The sequence below is a fragment of the Petromyzon marinus genome, chromosome 10 (assembly GCF_048934315.1).
Source record: "Petromyzon marinus isolate PM22_M1 ecotype Great Lakes invasive population chromosome 10, UKy_Petmar_22M1.pri1.0, whole genome shotgun sequence".
Classification (NCBI taxonomy): domain Eukaryota; kingdom Metazoa; phylum Chordata; class Hyperoartia; order Petromyzontiformes; family Petromyzontidae; genus Petromyzon; species Petromyzon marinus.
The window spans coordinates 6,234,900-6,249,805 of record NC_133676.1 but is presented as its reverse complement, the minus strand read 5'-3'; the positions used below and the strand labels follow the sequence as shown (position 1 = coordinate 6,249,805).

Sequence of the window (14,906 nt, the reverse complement as noted above, 5' to 3'; positions counted from 1 at the left end):
TGCCGTGCCGACTAACAACCAAACCCCTAGCTTGTTTGTGCCACCCACACGCCTGCCTGGCCAGTCTGGCTCTATATCACAGCGATGCGTTAGTGATGTGCTGGGGCACTTGAATAATCCCTTCCATTGAGGGTCTATACCTGGTCAGCGGACACGTAGCTGTCAAAAGTAGCAACCTCGTGTAATTTTTTAAAGTGACGGAAAATGTTTTATTCCCTATACCGTTATAAATAATAATTCACAGCCCTCTGTCAACGCATCATTGGATGAAGGCCGCCCCATGACGTTATCGGTTGTGGGGGGTTGTTTGACCATTGGTTGCCATGGTGGCGAGATGTTCGATCATGACCCTACCGCCTGTGTATATTTGGAGTTTGCATGTCTATTTCCCCGTGGTCGCGTGGATTTTTCTCCGGGTCCTCTGGTTTTTCCCTTCAGATTTAGAATCAACATGCGTTTAGAGTATTTTTGGCTGCTGTAAGTTTAGACGCGATAAGCCACTTCGTTGCACTATCGTTTGTGGCCAGGTCGCTTCTGAAAAAGGGCAACATTGCTCAGTGGGCTTTACCTGGTAAAATGAACAGCTTAGTTTGATTTCACCAGGCTGGTCAGTGCGAGTTGATTAAGGGGGCGCCCAGGACTGAGTTTAGATATCGCTTGCACTGATGTTAGTCATGGCCAGGGATCAAACCCAGTGAGCCGAGTGTGTAGTGCGGTGCGATATCCACCCTACAACCACTCAACCCATTTTCTTAGACCTGGTCGCACGAAAACCATATGCTCTGCAGTATGAGCCAGATTCACGTGGTAATGAAATGGCTGAAACACATTTGCATGATGATTTGCTCCATTGCTGTTGATGGAGGAGACATCGGCATAATTCCATAAGAACATTCGCCGACTTTACCGAAAGAACCAAAGAGTAATTCGGTCAGGCTAACGAAATGTTGCAACCACATAGCATGGGTTGTTTATTCTAAAGCTTGGATATATTTCCAACTTATTTTTCTTAAAATGCGTAACAAAAACACGTCAGCAATTATTAACTGGTGCCTTATGCACTGTACTTGCATGTGGACTACAATACAGTTAAATTTCGATTGAAAGCTTTCGTGACTGCAATGATTAATCTTCTTTGGTTCTTTCGGTAAAGTCACGTAGAATGAGAATAAAATAATAAATTGATAAAATAAAATAACACAATAATATTCTCACGACGTTTCGGCCACAACACAAGCGGCCTTCATCAGGTGAAGGGACGAGACTGTCTGGTAGGACAGCGCTGGAGATACAGTTACTTATCAACGTTATCCGTTTCTTGCGCAGCGCAGGGCCAGAGAAAATGACGCTGCAGTGCGAGCTGGATAAAACAAAGGTGGGGTCGGGGTGGTGGTCTGAACCAAATGGGTAGAATTCTACAAAGCGTTTTAACGGGCCCCACCAGTTGTTAAGTGCGGCTCAGTCATGCTGTTTTTAGTCGCCGGGGCTGGAAGTGACAAGCAATGACGCCCATCGTTTTTATTGCGCGTCGCAGTACTTCTGCGTAGAGGCGGAATTAATGTGGCAGTAAAAAAAAGAGTCGAGCGAGAATTTTGACGTGACATCCCGTGCTCTTTCTCGGCATGCAACGGATATGGATGCTCGGCAATAAGCGCGGCGCGTGATGCTGCGTGGTACGGACATTAACGCGCGCGCCGCTTCGGATGCGCGCTCAGAGAGGGGAGCCAGCCGCTCATCGAACGAATGTTTAAAAAAATAAAATCACGCCACAATTTCTTAACGCGATGGCCTTTCAATCGACGTGACGTACGCCCTCTCCAGGGTTGATTTTCACCGCCGCTGGGATTTCCTCCGTCATAACAGTGGTTACTGTCACCAACACAAACGTCTCTCCAAACAGACACAGGCGGGCGACAACACGGAACAATGAAGGCCGCGTCCCCACAACCGAGTCACAGTCGCAGCCGCCGTTTACACTGGAGGTCAGTCGTGGCCCACCTTCCTCTCGCGCTCGACCTCATTTCGGCGATCGCCGAGATAGCCCTACCAAATTAAGGACGGCATTATTGGTGACGCCCCAGTTTGTTGATGCGCAAAGAAACAATATTATGTATTTGACAAGGCTTGCCGTGGCCATCGATCGCGTGTTTTAGAAGGGCTTAGCCCGACGACAATCCCATTCTATTTCTCAAAAGGAAGGACCACCGCCCTGCTCGTGATCTTAAAATTGTGCGCTCTAACAGCCCGGTATTGTTGAGTGGCTTTATCATTGTAGCACCATCCGGAAGCCTGCGTTTGTCAGTGTGAACTCTGCTCTTAGAGGTGTGAATGCAATGCTGTGTCGATCTAAAAAAAACACGTGTAAACATGCACAAACAAGTGTAAACACGTGTAAACAAGAGTAAACACGTGTAAACAAGTGTCAACATGACAATGTTCACAAAACCACCGCCGAGTTTAACGATATGTATTTTGATCCTTTCTGTGTGTATTGTAGCAGATGATGATTATGAGAAAGTTTAATGACATGTATCGAACTCCTCTCTCTAGCTCTGCATCTGCCTAACTACAAGGGAAGTACTCCCAAGTTTTTGGATGAATCCAAAACAATCAGGAAATTGGGCCGAGATATAAAATGTTGGTCTGATCCAAAAACCCGGACGTGGCATCGCTAATATGACGTAACTTCTGCGGTGTTCTCACCTAAAGTCGTGTCACGTGGCATCGGGTGATGTTACTTTTGTTAACAGGAGGAGATTTTATATTCGTAATGATCTGAAAATCCAAACAAGATCCAAAATTGTCTTTAAAAATCCTAACATTTGATTTTATCCCCCCCAAAACTCACTCCGACTATCTACCTATGTGCCCTGCAGAGAACTGGCTGAATTGTGTGACTACAAACAATAACAGCAGATGCCATGTGCTATGATTTAAACATGTAACACTAATCACCGAGCAAAACAGGGTTCAGGGAGCGCTGAGTAAACGAATATATGTTGAGTGAGCCTAGCATCAGGAACATTGTGTGCGACGAGCAGGTGACGGTGGGTGATGGCGTGGTTTGCGCGTCACGTCAGTGTTCACCAAACGTTGCACGATAAACACTGCACGCGGAGGCTCCGCGCTAACGGGTCGCACCCAGGGCTTAATTTCTCGCTGAATATTATCTGCGCCGCTGGCAGACTGGAGCATGTGACACGTGACGGGTAGCCACAGCCACAGTTAGACGTATACTGAATGCGGTGTGCTAGTTGGGCGCCGAATTTATTTTTTCCGGTTCACCAACCCGGATAGACACGAAATGAAGCACTGGTTGTAACACTGTGAGCGTTTTGTCCTCAAAAGTCGATGAGCGTCTATGCAATATTCCAAAAAGTGACAGTTACAGCTTGATGGACAATCTTGCCCCATTGATGCCGTGATAAATCACCACTGATGTTGACAGGTTAGGTCGCTTTGTAGGAAGTTACGTGAGCAATGAACGCTGCTCACTGCGTTGAGCTCATGACGTGATAAAACAACAACTTCAATCATCCACAGCCCTTTGGCAATCAATTGATGGATGAAGGCTTCCCCCATGCTACGATTGACCATACTTCACCATGCTGGTCAGTGCAGGTTGGTTGAAAGGGGCCCAGGATCTGTATGGATATCATTCGCCATGATGTCAGCGGTGATCGGGAATCAAAATCAGGCTACCAGGTTCATACTGCAGTGCGCTTCACCACCGCGGCACTCCTCCAGCCCCTCCGCTCGATGATGCAATCAGGAGCTGTATGTATGCAACGTGACCTCATCGTTCTCATAAACAGGGCACACTGCACAAGGCCTCCTCCGAATTCATCAGCCACCTTCATTATTTATATTTTTACCGGCGGTTATTTTTTGCAAGACCCACCTGACGTCTTGGTAATATTATTCAAATTAAATCGATCTACAATAAAAAAACAAACTTTATTATGCATGATATTGCTTTGCGAAAGCCTACGTTAAATCGATCTTCGATTAATTGGCGAGATCTAGAAAAATGGCCACGGAAACATATGAAAGCAAATAAGCCAACATGTTACGCAGATGTCATACAAGTAATTAAACGTTGGGGGACTTTGATTGATACCTGGAAAGCCATAAAAAGCCATGTCTTTTTGAAGTGGTGCAATTGAAATATATTTCATTATTTATTACTCATGTTGTATGCTGATTTAATTATAATTGAATAACAGACGCTATAAAGTTGGCCACAAGGACATGGTTTTATCATTAAGTGGTTAATATACATACATATGGTATCGGTCCATTATCTAGCGAGGTAAAATGAAAACAAGTAATATGTATGGCTTTATACTCTAGAATAGATCATAACATAGTTGATTTACATTGCGTTATGTTTAAAATAATTGGCATAAAAAGCAAACATTTGTTGACATGATATATCAAATGAGGCTATATTTGACTGTGCGTTAAAACGTAGCTGGGTTTGTTTTCACCAGCAGTATATATTGTTGGTGTACGATGAACGCTTCCCTATGCCATATCGGGCGTATTTGACTATACTTCACCACGTCGGTCAGTGCGGATTGCTGAAGGGATGGGAGGAGGCATAGGATCTATTCAGATATCACTAACCAGCGCTGTTATCTGTGGCCGGGATATCGAAATCAAATCACCGGGTTCATAGCTTGCAGTGCGCTAAGAGTATTTTGTTGCTATAAAATGTACACGTGATGAGCCACTTTGTTCAGCTATCCTTTGTGATTAGCCAGGTCGCTTCTGAAAAAGAGCTTCATAGCTCAGTGGGCCTTACCTAGTAAAATGAAAATAGAAAAAAACACTGCACCGCCGCTCCAAAATAATAAAAATGACAAATATTAAAACACCGCAGCATGAGCTGGATGTGGTGGCAGTGGTTAAGGGGGTTTTGCGGTTTTGGGCTGGGGGATGGGTTTGGGTGGGTGGGGGGCCGATGCGGTGATGGAGTTAGGGCTTGCTTGATCACAGGGACGGATTCTGATTGACAATTACATGGCGAGTGAGCTTTATTGCCCAGGTTCCCCCGCCTGCCACCCCCTCTCATTTCCTCTCCCCTCTGAAGATTAACCAGGACGGTGAATTGAGCAGCGGCGGCACAACCAGTAGGAATGGGAAGCGGAGCGGCGATGTGTGACTGCAGCTAAATGCCAGTAAAAGGGCGGCCCTGCCACGCCAGGAGGCAACAAAGGACCCCCCCCACCTCTCTCTCCCCCCTGCTCCCCCCCCCCACTGCTCCCCCACCACCTCCCTGGACACCCACCCTCCCTTTTCCTTCGCCTTGTGGTGGGGAAATCTGCTGACTAAGTATTTAACCATTTGTATATTACCACCGAGCTACGTAGCTCTTTTCCAGAAGTGACCTGGCCACAAATGACAGCTCAACGAAGTGGCTTATCGTCGTCCCGTGGACATTTAAAGAGGCGAAACGCTCTAAAAGGCAGCAGGATCGCCAGCGGAGTGGGCAGTGCCACCGCTGTTGGGAGCAGCCAGCAGTGGAGGGTGGGGGCAGGGGTTGGGAGGGGGAGGAAGTGAGTGGCAGGGGCCGCCGCGAGTGTTGATGATCCACGTACCGGCTGTTAAACTTCTCCGGGTGTTTCTCACGCATCAGATGGAACCGGTGTGCGATGGACGCGTCCTTGTGGTTGGGATAAACAAATAAACAATGCACGCACACACACACACACTCCGCGTTACATTCTGGAATAGGATTAAATGCGGTACATGGGATAGGAAAGCAGAAGAGTACGAATATGATACGGTCCATAGTTAAAGCTGTTGTCAAAGATATTTACCACGTGTGCTGTAATTTACAAGCCTTTGTTAACCACTGCTGGATGAAGCCCTCTCCATGCTGCTTCAGTCGTGTTTTTTTTTTACCATACTTCACCACACTGGTCAGTGTGGGTTGGTGAACGGAGTGCCCAGGGCCTTCTCAGGTATCACTCGGCACTGATGTTAGCCGTGGCCGGGAATGGAACTCAGGTCGCAAGGGTTCATTGCGCGGTGCTCTGACCACTGCGTCACCGCTCCTCCCTCAAAGCTATTGAAAACTCTTTAACTCCAAATACGTGTGTGTGTGTAAGTGATGCAGATTTTCTTACAGTCATTTTAAACAAACCATTGACAATGGAATGTGTTTTGCTAGGTTAGGCATGTTTACATTTACTCTGTGGCAAATACATAACTCATGTACCCCCACTGAAACATTTACACATATGTAATAAAAATAATAATTTCAACCCTTTTGTCAATCCATTGCTGGATAAAGGCCTCCCCACTCTGTTTCGGTCATGGGAATCGCCATGCTGGATTGGTAAATGGAGGCCCAGTACAGCTTCAAATATCACTCGCAAAACCGTGTTAGCCTTGACCGGGAATCCAACTCGGCTCGCCAGAGTTATAGTGCGGTACACTACTCACTGTGCCCCCGCTTCAGCGCAGTTCTCAGTATAGGCAAATTTTCCGTTTACTCTATTTAAAAGTGTAAGAAATAATGCAGCCAAATTTTCATTCGCTTAAAATGCCGTGTTTTTTTTGTATGCTGTCCAATCATCCTTCCCGTCGAACTGAGGCTGCTGGTACAACTGTTGGCTCGATGGCTTGGCGACATCAGGACTGCCTGCAATGACCAGTACTGCTCACCACTCCCATGGAGAAGTAGTTATTGATGATGGAGTAGGGCACAGGGTCACCCTTTTCCTCCGAGGTGTGCGGAGTCACGTCGAACCACCAGCGGTCGAGCATCACGACGGAGCTGTTCTCGATGTCCTTCATCACCTTCATCAAACTGCCACCCTCGTAACCTTCACGGCAAACAAAACACACCCAGCGCGAGGAGTCGGTGCCTTAAAAAAAAACAGTCCAGCAACATTACGCAACGAACTCCAAAACAAACCTCCAACAAGTTTCTAGAATGACTGAGCAATCAAGATAAATGTACGTACGTTGAACTTCTTTCGCGCCCTACGTAAGCCAACCGTGCTAATCTTAGGTGCGGGGGGAAGGTCAATGAACTAAACACAAAATGACGCTGTACATACCTGAAGCAGCTGACCATGATGATATACCGTGCCGATGAGTCCAAATAAGCATGAAACCGCCATTCAGTTGCCACGTTGTTCGGAATAATGTCGCTTGACGTGTCAGTGATGTTCGCGCCACTTTGCTGGGAGCTTCTTCAGGAACTGTCCCTGAACTAATCCAGGAAACGTTCCTGGAAAATGTTTCAGGAACTGATCCTGAACTGTTCCGGCAGAAGCTCCCAGCACATGGAGTGAAACATCCGCGACACATCAGGCACCGTGCCAAACAACAAGTAGTGCAACCTACATCGTCAAGCCATACAGTATAACCACACAAACATAGGCCGTGGTTTGCTAGGATTCCGGTAATGTTTTTTTCCCATTTAGGACACATTTTTGCATGCATTACTTTATTTTTATCCCGCCTGCATGCATTTTTTCCTCACGCGTGAACAGCCTCTTCGGCTAGAGAATGTGCATGAATTTGGTGTATTGATGAGAATAGTCCAAAACATGTGTGTGCCCGGCAGTGAAAGATATACCCCCCTCCCCACCTAAAAGTTAAAACCCACGCAAGTCGTGATTTCTGCTGTGTTTCTTAAGCCAGACGCCCATTGCAGAGAGTAAACATACAGTACCTCCTCCCCATCTCAGGCAGCGGGCCAAGTCATTTCCTGTGCCTAGGGGCAGTACGGCCACGGGCGGGTGTCTGGTCAGGCCAGCCTTGTCTGCAGCGCGCGGAAGTGGGAGCGAGAAAGAGAGAAGGAAAAACACTTTCCGATGTTGAACGCGGAGCTTTGAATACGAGTCAAATGCTTTGCAAATGTCGAAGAATGCTTTGCCTGAGGGTCACTGCTATTACTGCAGCCGTGGCTGAATGGGCGCTGGGCCTTTAGTGGCTGTGACCCGAGGCCTCGAATTTTGAGGAGTCCCCGAGATATATCTGAGAGGTTGCGTGGCAAAGGCGCAGCGCTGCAATTGCTTGCTCGTGCCCCTGCTGGCGGAAGGGCCTCCCCTCGAGGGAGGTTTAGAGAACCCCCTCTCTCCAGGGAATTTGGCCCACTCTTCCATGCTGGCCCGATGTCTTGCAAGACGTGGCAGTGGCCCACACCTCAGCTCACCGCACATGACCTGCCGATGGACTTAACTGTGTTGTTACTCATTTATACTTATGGCTGGACGGAGGCAGTGGAGGACTTTAAAGAGCTTGCCGGTTGTTTCAGCTACCGTGCCAGGAAATCAAATGGAACCGGCAACCTCTGGATTGCAAGTCTTGTGTGATTAATTATGACAATATTGCAGCGTCTGCTTTATAATGGTTGAAATGCAATGCTGTTGCACTATGATAGATCTTATCCGTGTCATTTGGTAATGAAAGCCATTGCATCAATGTGTGTATAACTTCCAATTATGTACCACAATTAATATAGTTTTGTTCGTGTAAACATTTGATTTAGCATTACAATTCGTATATCGCATTAAAAAATTAGAACTCAAATAAACAAGGTGAACACCATTGAAAGTGTTTACCATTGGGCACAGGTGGTGGTAAACAGTCAAGGGAAGGAATAGAATGGCCAAAGATGGGGTCCCCAAAACTATAATAGCCCCGAGCCCCCCTTAAACTTAATCCGGCCCTGACTACAGCATCCTGTCCCCACAGCCAGCAGAATTCGAAAACACGTGTGCGCTTATACCCTGTAAAAAAAAAAAATTGGTAAGTTCTAAGACCATCCAAAAGTCTGTGTTTGCACAAGTGGCCAAGGAAATGCGTTTATTTTTTGTTGTTTTTGTTTCCTAATGTCGAGTCAGAGAGGTGGCGGCCGGACCGACCTATGCAGTCGAGGACCCATCCGACGGTGCCATCGCCGCCGCAAGCCAGGACCCGGAAATCCGGCACATCCCGGAAAAAGCTCAGCCTGTCCGTGAGAAAGGGCGAGAGACATTCCCCCCTCCGTTGTCAGCTGCAGGCACTGCGGCGTTTATACGTCGCCGCCGTCGCCGCCGCGATGTGAGGCGTGCGTGCCTCAAAATTGGGGAGCCGGTTTGCGTAGCAGCTGGAACGCTGCCCCAAGAGGTCGGCGACCAGAGTTCAATTCCCGCTCACGCTGGACCTCCCCTCGGTTCGACTGACGCCTTACATATTTTTGCAAGTTTATTATTTTATTCGTTACACAGATGGTCCCGTTAGAGCCAGCTGCCCGGCTATTTTACAAGGGAGATCCGAGGTGCCGTGAGAATGGCGAACAACAAAACAAAGACACAAACGTCAATATCGTAGAGAACGAGTACAGTGCCTGGTGCGGTGTTTCAATATTAGTACTGGCGGCTGGGAGTGGTGTTGGCCACCCACCCCCTCGTGTGCCGTGCCGGCCTTATTAGGCGCTCGCTAACAGCACTTGCCCCAACAGTCCGTTAAAAGCTTTCGGGGACATCTTTATATTTTTGTCTTTTTTTTACGCTTAAATAATGTATACGTCACAAAGTAAGATTTCCCTTCATATTGGGTGCTTATATTGTGCTTATAAACATGCACTTACGGTGGTTATTTATTCATGTAATCAAACAGATGCAAGACTTCAGTTTTATTTTGTGTAGTCGAATGTCAAAGGGCGCTCTGTTTTCACGTCCGCATTGCGGTAGAAAGCCAACAAACGCACGTCCACCCATTCCAAGTGTCCATGTTTGTCTTTCAGGTCCTCAATGACAATACAGGACTACAATCTCCTCCTTTACCGTGTTCCCACATGACACAATACGTGCCAGATTGCTTTCTTGTGAATTTAGCAGAACATCCTCGACCCCTCTCTGGCAAGCAATGCGAGTTCTCCCTTGGATTCGAGCCGCATTTGTTTTGTTCTTTCCGTCAATCGCTTTTTTCATGCTTAATTGAGTCTGAAAGCTGTTTCGCAGGTGATTTATAGATAAATTAACTTTTTTTTTGGACACGCGCAAGATACTCACCCTGGCATGGGGCCCCCCTTGGCGAGGTTGTAAACTTGTCTTGGATTCAGGAGATATTGAATTTTTCTCAATATCCTGCAGAGCGAAATGTAAAAAAAAGCAACTAAATATAGCAACAGAAAAACAAGTCATTTAATGACCTATGAAACATCCCACAGGAAATAATAATAATAAATCATACCCACACCACACCTTTTGTTCAACACCGACTCCGAGGTGCCTCACCGTAACGCACATCCTTCATGCACTCTTCACGCCACACTCCACTGCCGGCCATGCAAATTCACTCAGGTGGCACATTCAGTCACTCGCTACACAAACCCTGATCAGACTGAAAACTCCTTGTAGCAGAGCGACGTGCTGAGGCTTGACCGTGGAGTCGCCATAGGTTTGATGTGGCAAGATGTTATCTCCCTCGCCTGGTATGCAGGAGGTCGTGGGTTCAATTCCGACCCTGACGTCTGTATATTTGGAGTTTGCATTTCTATCCCCGTGGTCGTGTGGATTTTTCTCCGGATCCTCTGTTTTTTTTCCTCCAAAATTAGAAACGTGCATATAGAGTATTTGGCTGTTATAAATTTCCACATGATGAGCCACTTCGTTGAGCTATCATTTGTGGCCAGGTCGCTTCTTAAAAAGTGATAATAGCTCAGTGGGCTTTACTTGGCAAATAAAATAGTTTAGTTTTGCATGCCAGCAGATATAATGGACAGTATAGGTCAGGGGTCAGCAACCAAAATAACAACAGGAGCCATTTTTTTCGAGTTCGGTAAAAAAAGCAGTCCTTAAAGAGCCGCATGTGGCTCCAGAGCCGCAGGTTGCTGACCCCTTATCCAGGTGAAGGTGCTGATGCCACTGCTGGTGTTAAGGCCTCCACTAGATGGACTCGAGGAGAGCCCTTCTCGACATATTCTTCCACAGTGGCCAGATGTCTGGATTTAAGAAACCTGCCCCGTTGTTTTAACTGCAGTGCCGGAAGAAGGACCGGGCCACTTATGGATTTCAGGTCCAGTGTGATAACTGTCACACCATCGCAGCATCCATCTCATTATGTTCTGAGGCCTGACTTACAAGATTACATATACTGGCAACGTTGGTTGTTGTAACGACACATTTATATTTACGCGATCTAACCCCAAAAAACCCCGATATTCTTTGTTTCTTTCGGTAAAGTCACGTAGTTAGAAATAAATTATACCAATTGAGCAATTATTGGAAGGATGTTATTAAGCAGGTAAAACCGTAACTGCTTTATGGTTGTGTCTATCATATCTGCCGGGTACTAGTCTATTTTTCCGAGTGAATTCCCCCCTGCATCCCCAGCTCTCTCAACCTCCCACTTCCAGCCCCGACCACTTCCCCCCCCAGCCTCAAGTCCTCTCTCTCCCTAGCGCTCACGCAGTGCTCCCCTACCCCACACCCCCCTCTCTCTCTCTCTCCCCCCTTGCCCCTCCCCCCTTCTTACCTACAGTGAGGGAACAAAGTATTTGATCCCCTGCTGATTTTGTACGTTTGCCCACTGACAAAGAAATGATCAGTCTATCATTTTAATGGTAGGTTTATTTGAACAGTGAGAGACAGAATAACAACAAATAAATCCAGGAAAACGCATGTCAAAAATGTTATAAATTGATTTGCATTTTAATGAGGGAAATAATTATTTGACCCCCTCTCAATCAGAAAGATTTCTGGCAACCAGGTGTCTTTTATACAGGTAACGAGCTGAGATTAGGAGCACTCCCTTTAAGAGTGTGCTCCTAAAAGACACCTGTCCACAGAAGCAATCAATCAATCAGATTCCAAACTCTCCACCATGGCCAAGACCAAAGAGCTCTCCAAGGATGTCAGGGACAAGATTGTAGACCTACACAAGGCTGGAATGGGCTACAAGACCATTGCCAAGCAGCTTGGTGAGAAGGTGGTCGAAACGTCGTGAGAATTTTTTATTGTTTTATATATATTTTGTTATTTTGTTGTTTCTCTTCAACGTGACTTTACCGAAAAAACTAAGAATAAGGTGACAACAGTTGGTGCGATTATTCGCAAATGGAAGAAACACAAAAGAACTGTCAATCTCCCTCGGCCTGGGGCTCCATGCAATATCTCACCTCGTGGAGTTGCAATGATCATGAGAACGGTGAGGAATCAGCCCAGAACTACACGGGAGGATCTTGTCAATGATCTCAAGGCAGCTGGGACCATAGTCACCAAGAAAACAATTGGTAACACACTACGCCGTAAAGGACTGAAATCCTGCAGCGCCCGCAAGGTCCCCCTGCTCAAGAAAGCACATATACATGCCCGTCTGAAGTTTGCCAATGAACATCTGAATGATTCAGAGGACAAATGGGTGAAAGTGTTGTGGTCAGATGAGGCCAAAATGACGCCGTGTTTGGAGGAGGAGGAGGAATGCTGCTTATGACCCCAAGAACACCATCCCCACCATCAAACATGGAGGTGGAAACATTATGCTTTGGGGGTGTTTTTCTGCTAAGGGGACAGGACAACTTCACCGCATCAAAGGGACGATGTACGGGGCCATGTACCGTCAAACATCTATCGTCAAATCTTGGGTGAAAACCTCCTTCCCTCAGCCAGGGCATTGAAAATGGGTCGTGGATGGGTATTCCAGCATGACAATGACCCAAAACACACAGCCAAGGCAACAAAGGAGTGGCTCAAGAAGAAGCACATCAAGGTCCTAGAGTGGCCTAGCCAGTCTCCAGACCTTAATCCCATAGAAAATCTGTGGAGGGAGCTGAAGGTTCGAGTTGCCAAACGTCAGCCTCGAAACCTTAATGACTTAGAGAAGATCTGCAAAGAGGAGTGGGACAAAATCCCTCCTGAGATGTGTGCAAACCTGGTGGCCAACTACAAGAAACGTCTGACCTCTGTGATTGCCAACAAGGGTTTTGCCACCAAGTACTAAGTCATGTTTTGCAGAGGGGTCAAATACTTATTTCCCTCATTAAAATACAAATCAATTTATAAAATTTTTGACATGCGTTTTTCTGGATTTTGTTGTTGTTATTCTGTCTCTCACTGTTCAAATAAATCTACTATTAAAATGATAGACTGATCATTTCTTTGTCAGTGGGCAAACGTACAAAATCAGCAAGGGATTAAATACTTTTTTTCCTTCACTGTATATAACCTCTTGCCACGGCAGCTCTCTCTCCCACTTCAGCAAAAAAAAAGTTTTTCTTGCTGTGGTTTTCCCACCTGATGATGATCGCTTGTGTTGCAATCGAAACGTGGTGATTTGTTTTATTTTAATTTATTTCTACCTACGTGACTTTACCGAAAGAACCAAAGAGTATGGATTCCTGCAGTCACGAAAGCCTCAAATCAAGATTAAAAGTGGTATTTCACCTGTCGCCTTGCTTCCCGCCACTCTTGGGATTCCCGAACACCAGGAGTGGATGAGTCCCGAGCACAGGCGTGATCTGAGAAAGGAGACAAACGGTTGCCGATCCACAATGCAGTTTTTTTTTGGTTCGTTTGTGGCACCGTCTGCTGAGTGCTGTTTTTCTGCAAGCAACGGCATTCCCTTGTTATTCACGAACTCACTATCCGCGATTTTGGCTCGCCGCGAATCGCATCTGGAACTCTACACGACTGCATCGAGAGGAAGGGAGAGAATGAAAGTGATGAGATAATGTGACGAGAGAGAATGTGATGAGCTAAAGAGATGTGTTATTATGATACTTTTCATGTACTTAATAGCTTATTTACATGGTTATTTAAGGTAATTAATTCAAAAGATTGTTTTTTTTTGTAGGCCAATATCATTATCCGCAAAATCTGCTCTTCACGAGCATCTCCGGAATGTATCCCTCACGAATAACGAAAGAATACTGTACCGGTTTCCAAAAATGTTTACTTCTTGTTGAACACAGCAATTCTAAAGCAACGGTTGATCCAGAATAGCAAGGTGTATCTCCGCTGCTGACTCAAGGTGATTTACACCAATTGGGTGGCAGTTTTAGACGAAAAATAATCCTTATTCAACAAAAAATTGTTCAGATATAGATCTATACATTTGAAACAGTGAGATGTGGTCAGATGGCTTGGAGCAATGAGCTAGCAACCGCTGAGATCTTGGATCAGCGATCAAATCCACGGAGCAACCCACGATCAAAACCGGGTTATTAAGTGCAGAGAGTTGGTGGTCTCAGCCTGGTCACCAGTGACTTCATGAATCCACCCCCTGCCCCACACCCATCATATTTAATTTGGTGCGCCACTTCGTTTAGTGCCTTTCCAACTCTGAGTACGAAGCATTCTTCGCTTGGGAAACAGCTGCAGGACTGTGTCCGTGAAACAACTGCGCCATCCATCGCGATGGCCTTGCACTGTAAGAATGGCGCGAATACCAAATGAACTACATCATTCAATTAATCCAGTGTGGATAAGATGCAACTGAATGGATCTGAGAATTAGTTTTGCGATATCATCTTCCACGGACCAATCTCTCACATGGGGGTCACTGCTCTCGCCGGGGGATCTGAATGGATGCTGATAAGCACAATTGAAATATAATTGCTAAAACGACGAAACAATTGAAGACTAAACAGCGATAGCGGTCTTATTGTTTTTTTTTTTTTAACACAGGCTCACGTAGAAGGAAGTACATTTACGAGTTTCCAGTGCCAGAATTAGACGCCGCATCTGACATCTTTGTTTCTGACATCTGGCGCCACATTCGTGTGTTGATGGAAACCATTCTTCTGTTAGTCATCGTTGAAAAAAAAAGAAGAAAATGCCAAATCAGCAGAAAAACATCAATCATTTGACCATCCGTCCCAGCAAAAGTTGCGGAAACTGCTGTTCAGCCAACACCCGAGTCTAGCCCTGGGACTGCTTCACAACTCGAGCGCCCCTCCA

The 14,906-nt window shown here is 46.2% G+C and overlaps 1 protein-coding gene across 4 annotated transcripts in view; it reads right to left on the bottom strand.

The window, feature by feature from the left end:
• LOC116941046 (diacylglycerol kinase beta-like) overlaps positions 1 to 14,906 on the bottom strand; it is an 82,404-nt gene that overhangs the window by 19,920 nt on the left and 47,578 nt on the right. For all 4 annotated transcript variants that reach the window (XM_032951632.2, XM_032951636.2, XM_032951633.2 and 1 more), the window contains 6 exons: positions 13,392 to 13,465; positions 10,020 to 10,094; positions 8,889 to 8,974; positions 7,694 to 7,783; positions 6,676 to 6,836; positions 5,604 to 5,668 (listed from right to left, as the gene is read on the bottom strand). In XM_032951632.2, the coding sequence (XP_032807523.1) occupies positions 5,604 to 5,668; positions 6,676 to 6,836; positions 7,694 to 7,783; positions 8,889 to 8,974; positions 10,020 to 10,094; positions 13,392 to 13,465 (551 nt within the window). The remainder of the gene's footprint in view (positions 1 to 5,603; positions 5,669 to 6,675; positions 6,837 to 7,693; positions 7,784 to 8,888; positions 8,975 to 10,019; positions 10,095 to 13,391; positions 13,466 to 14,906) is intronic.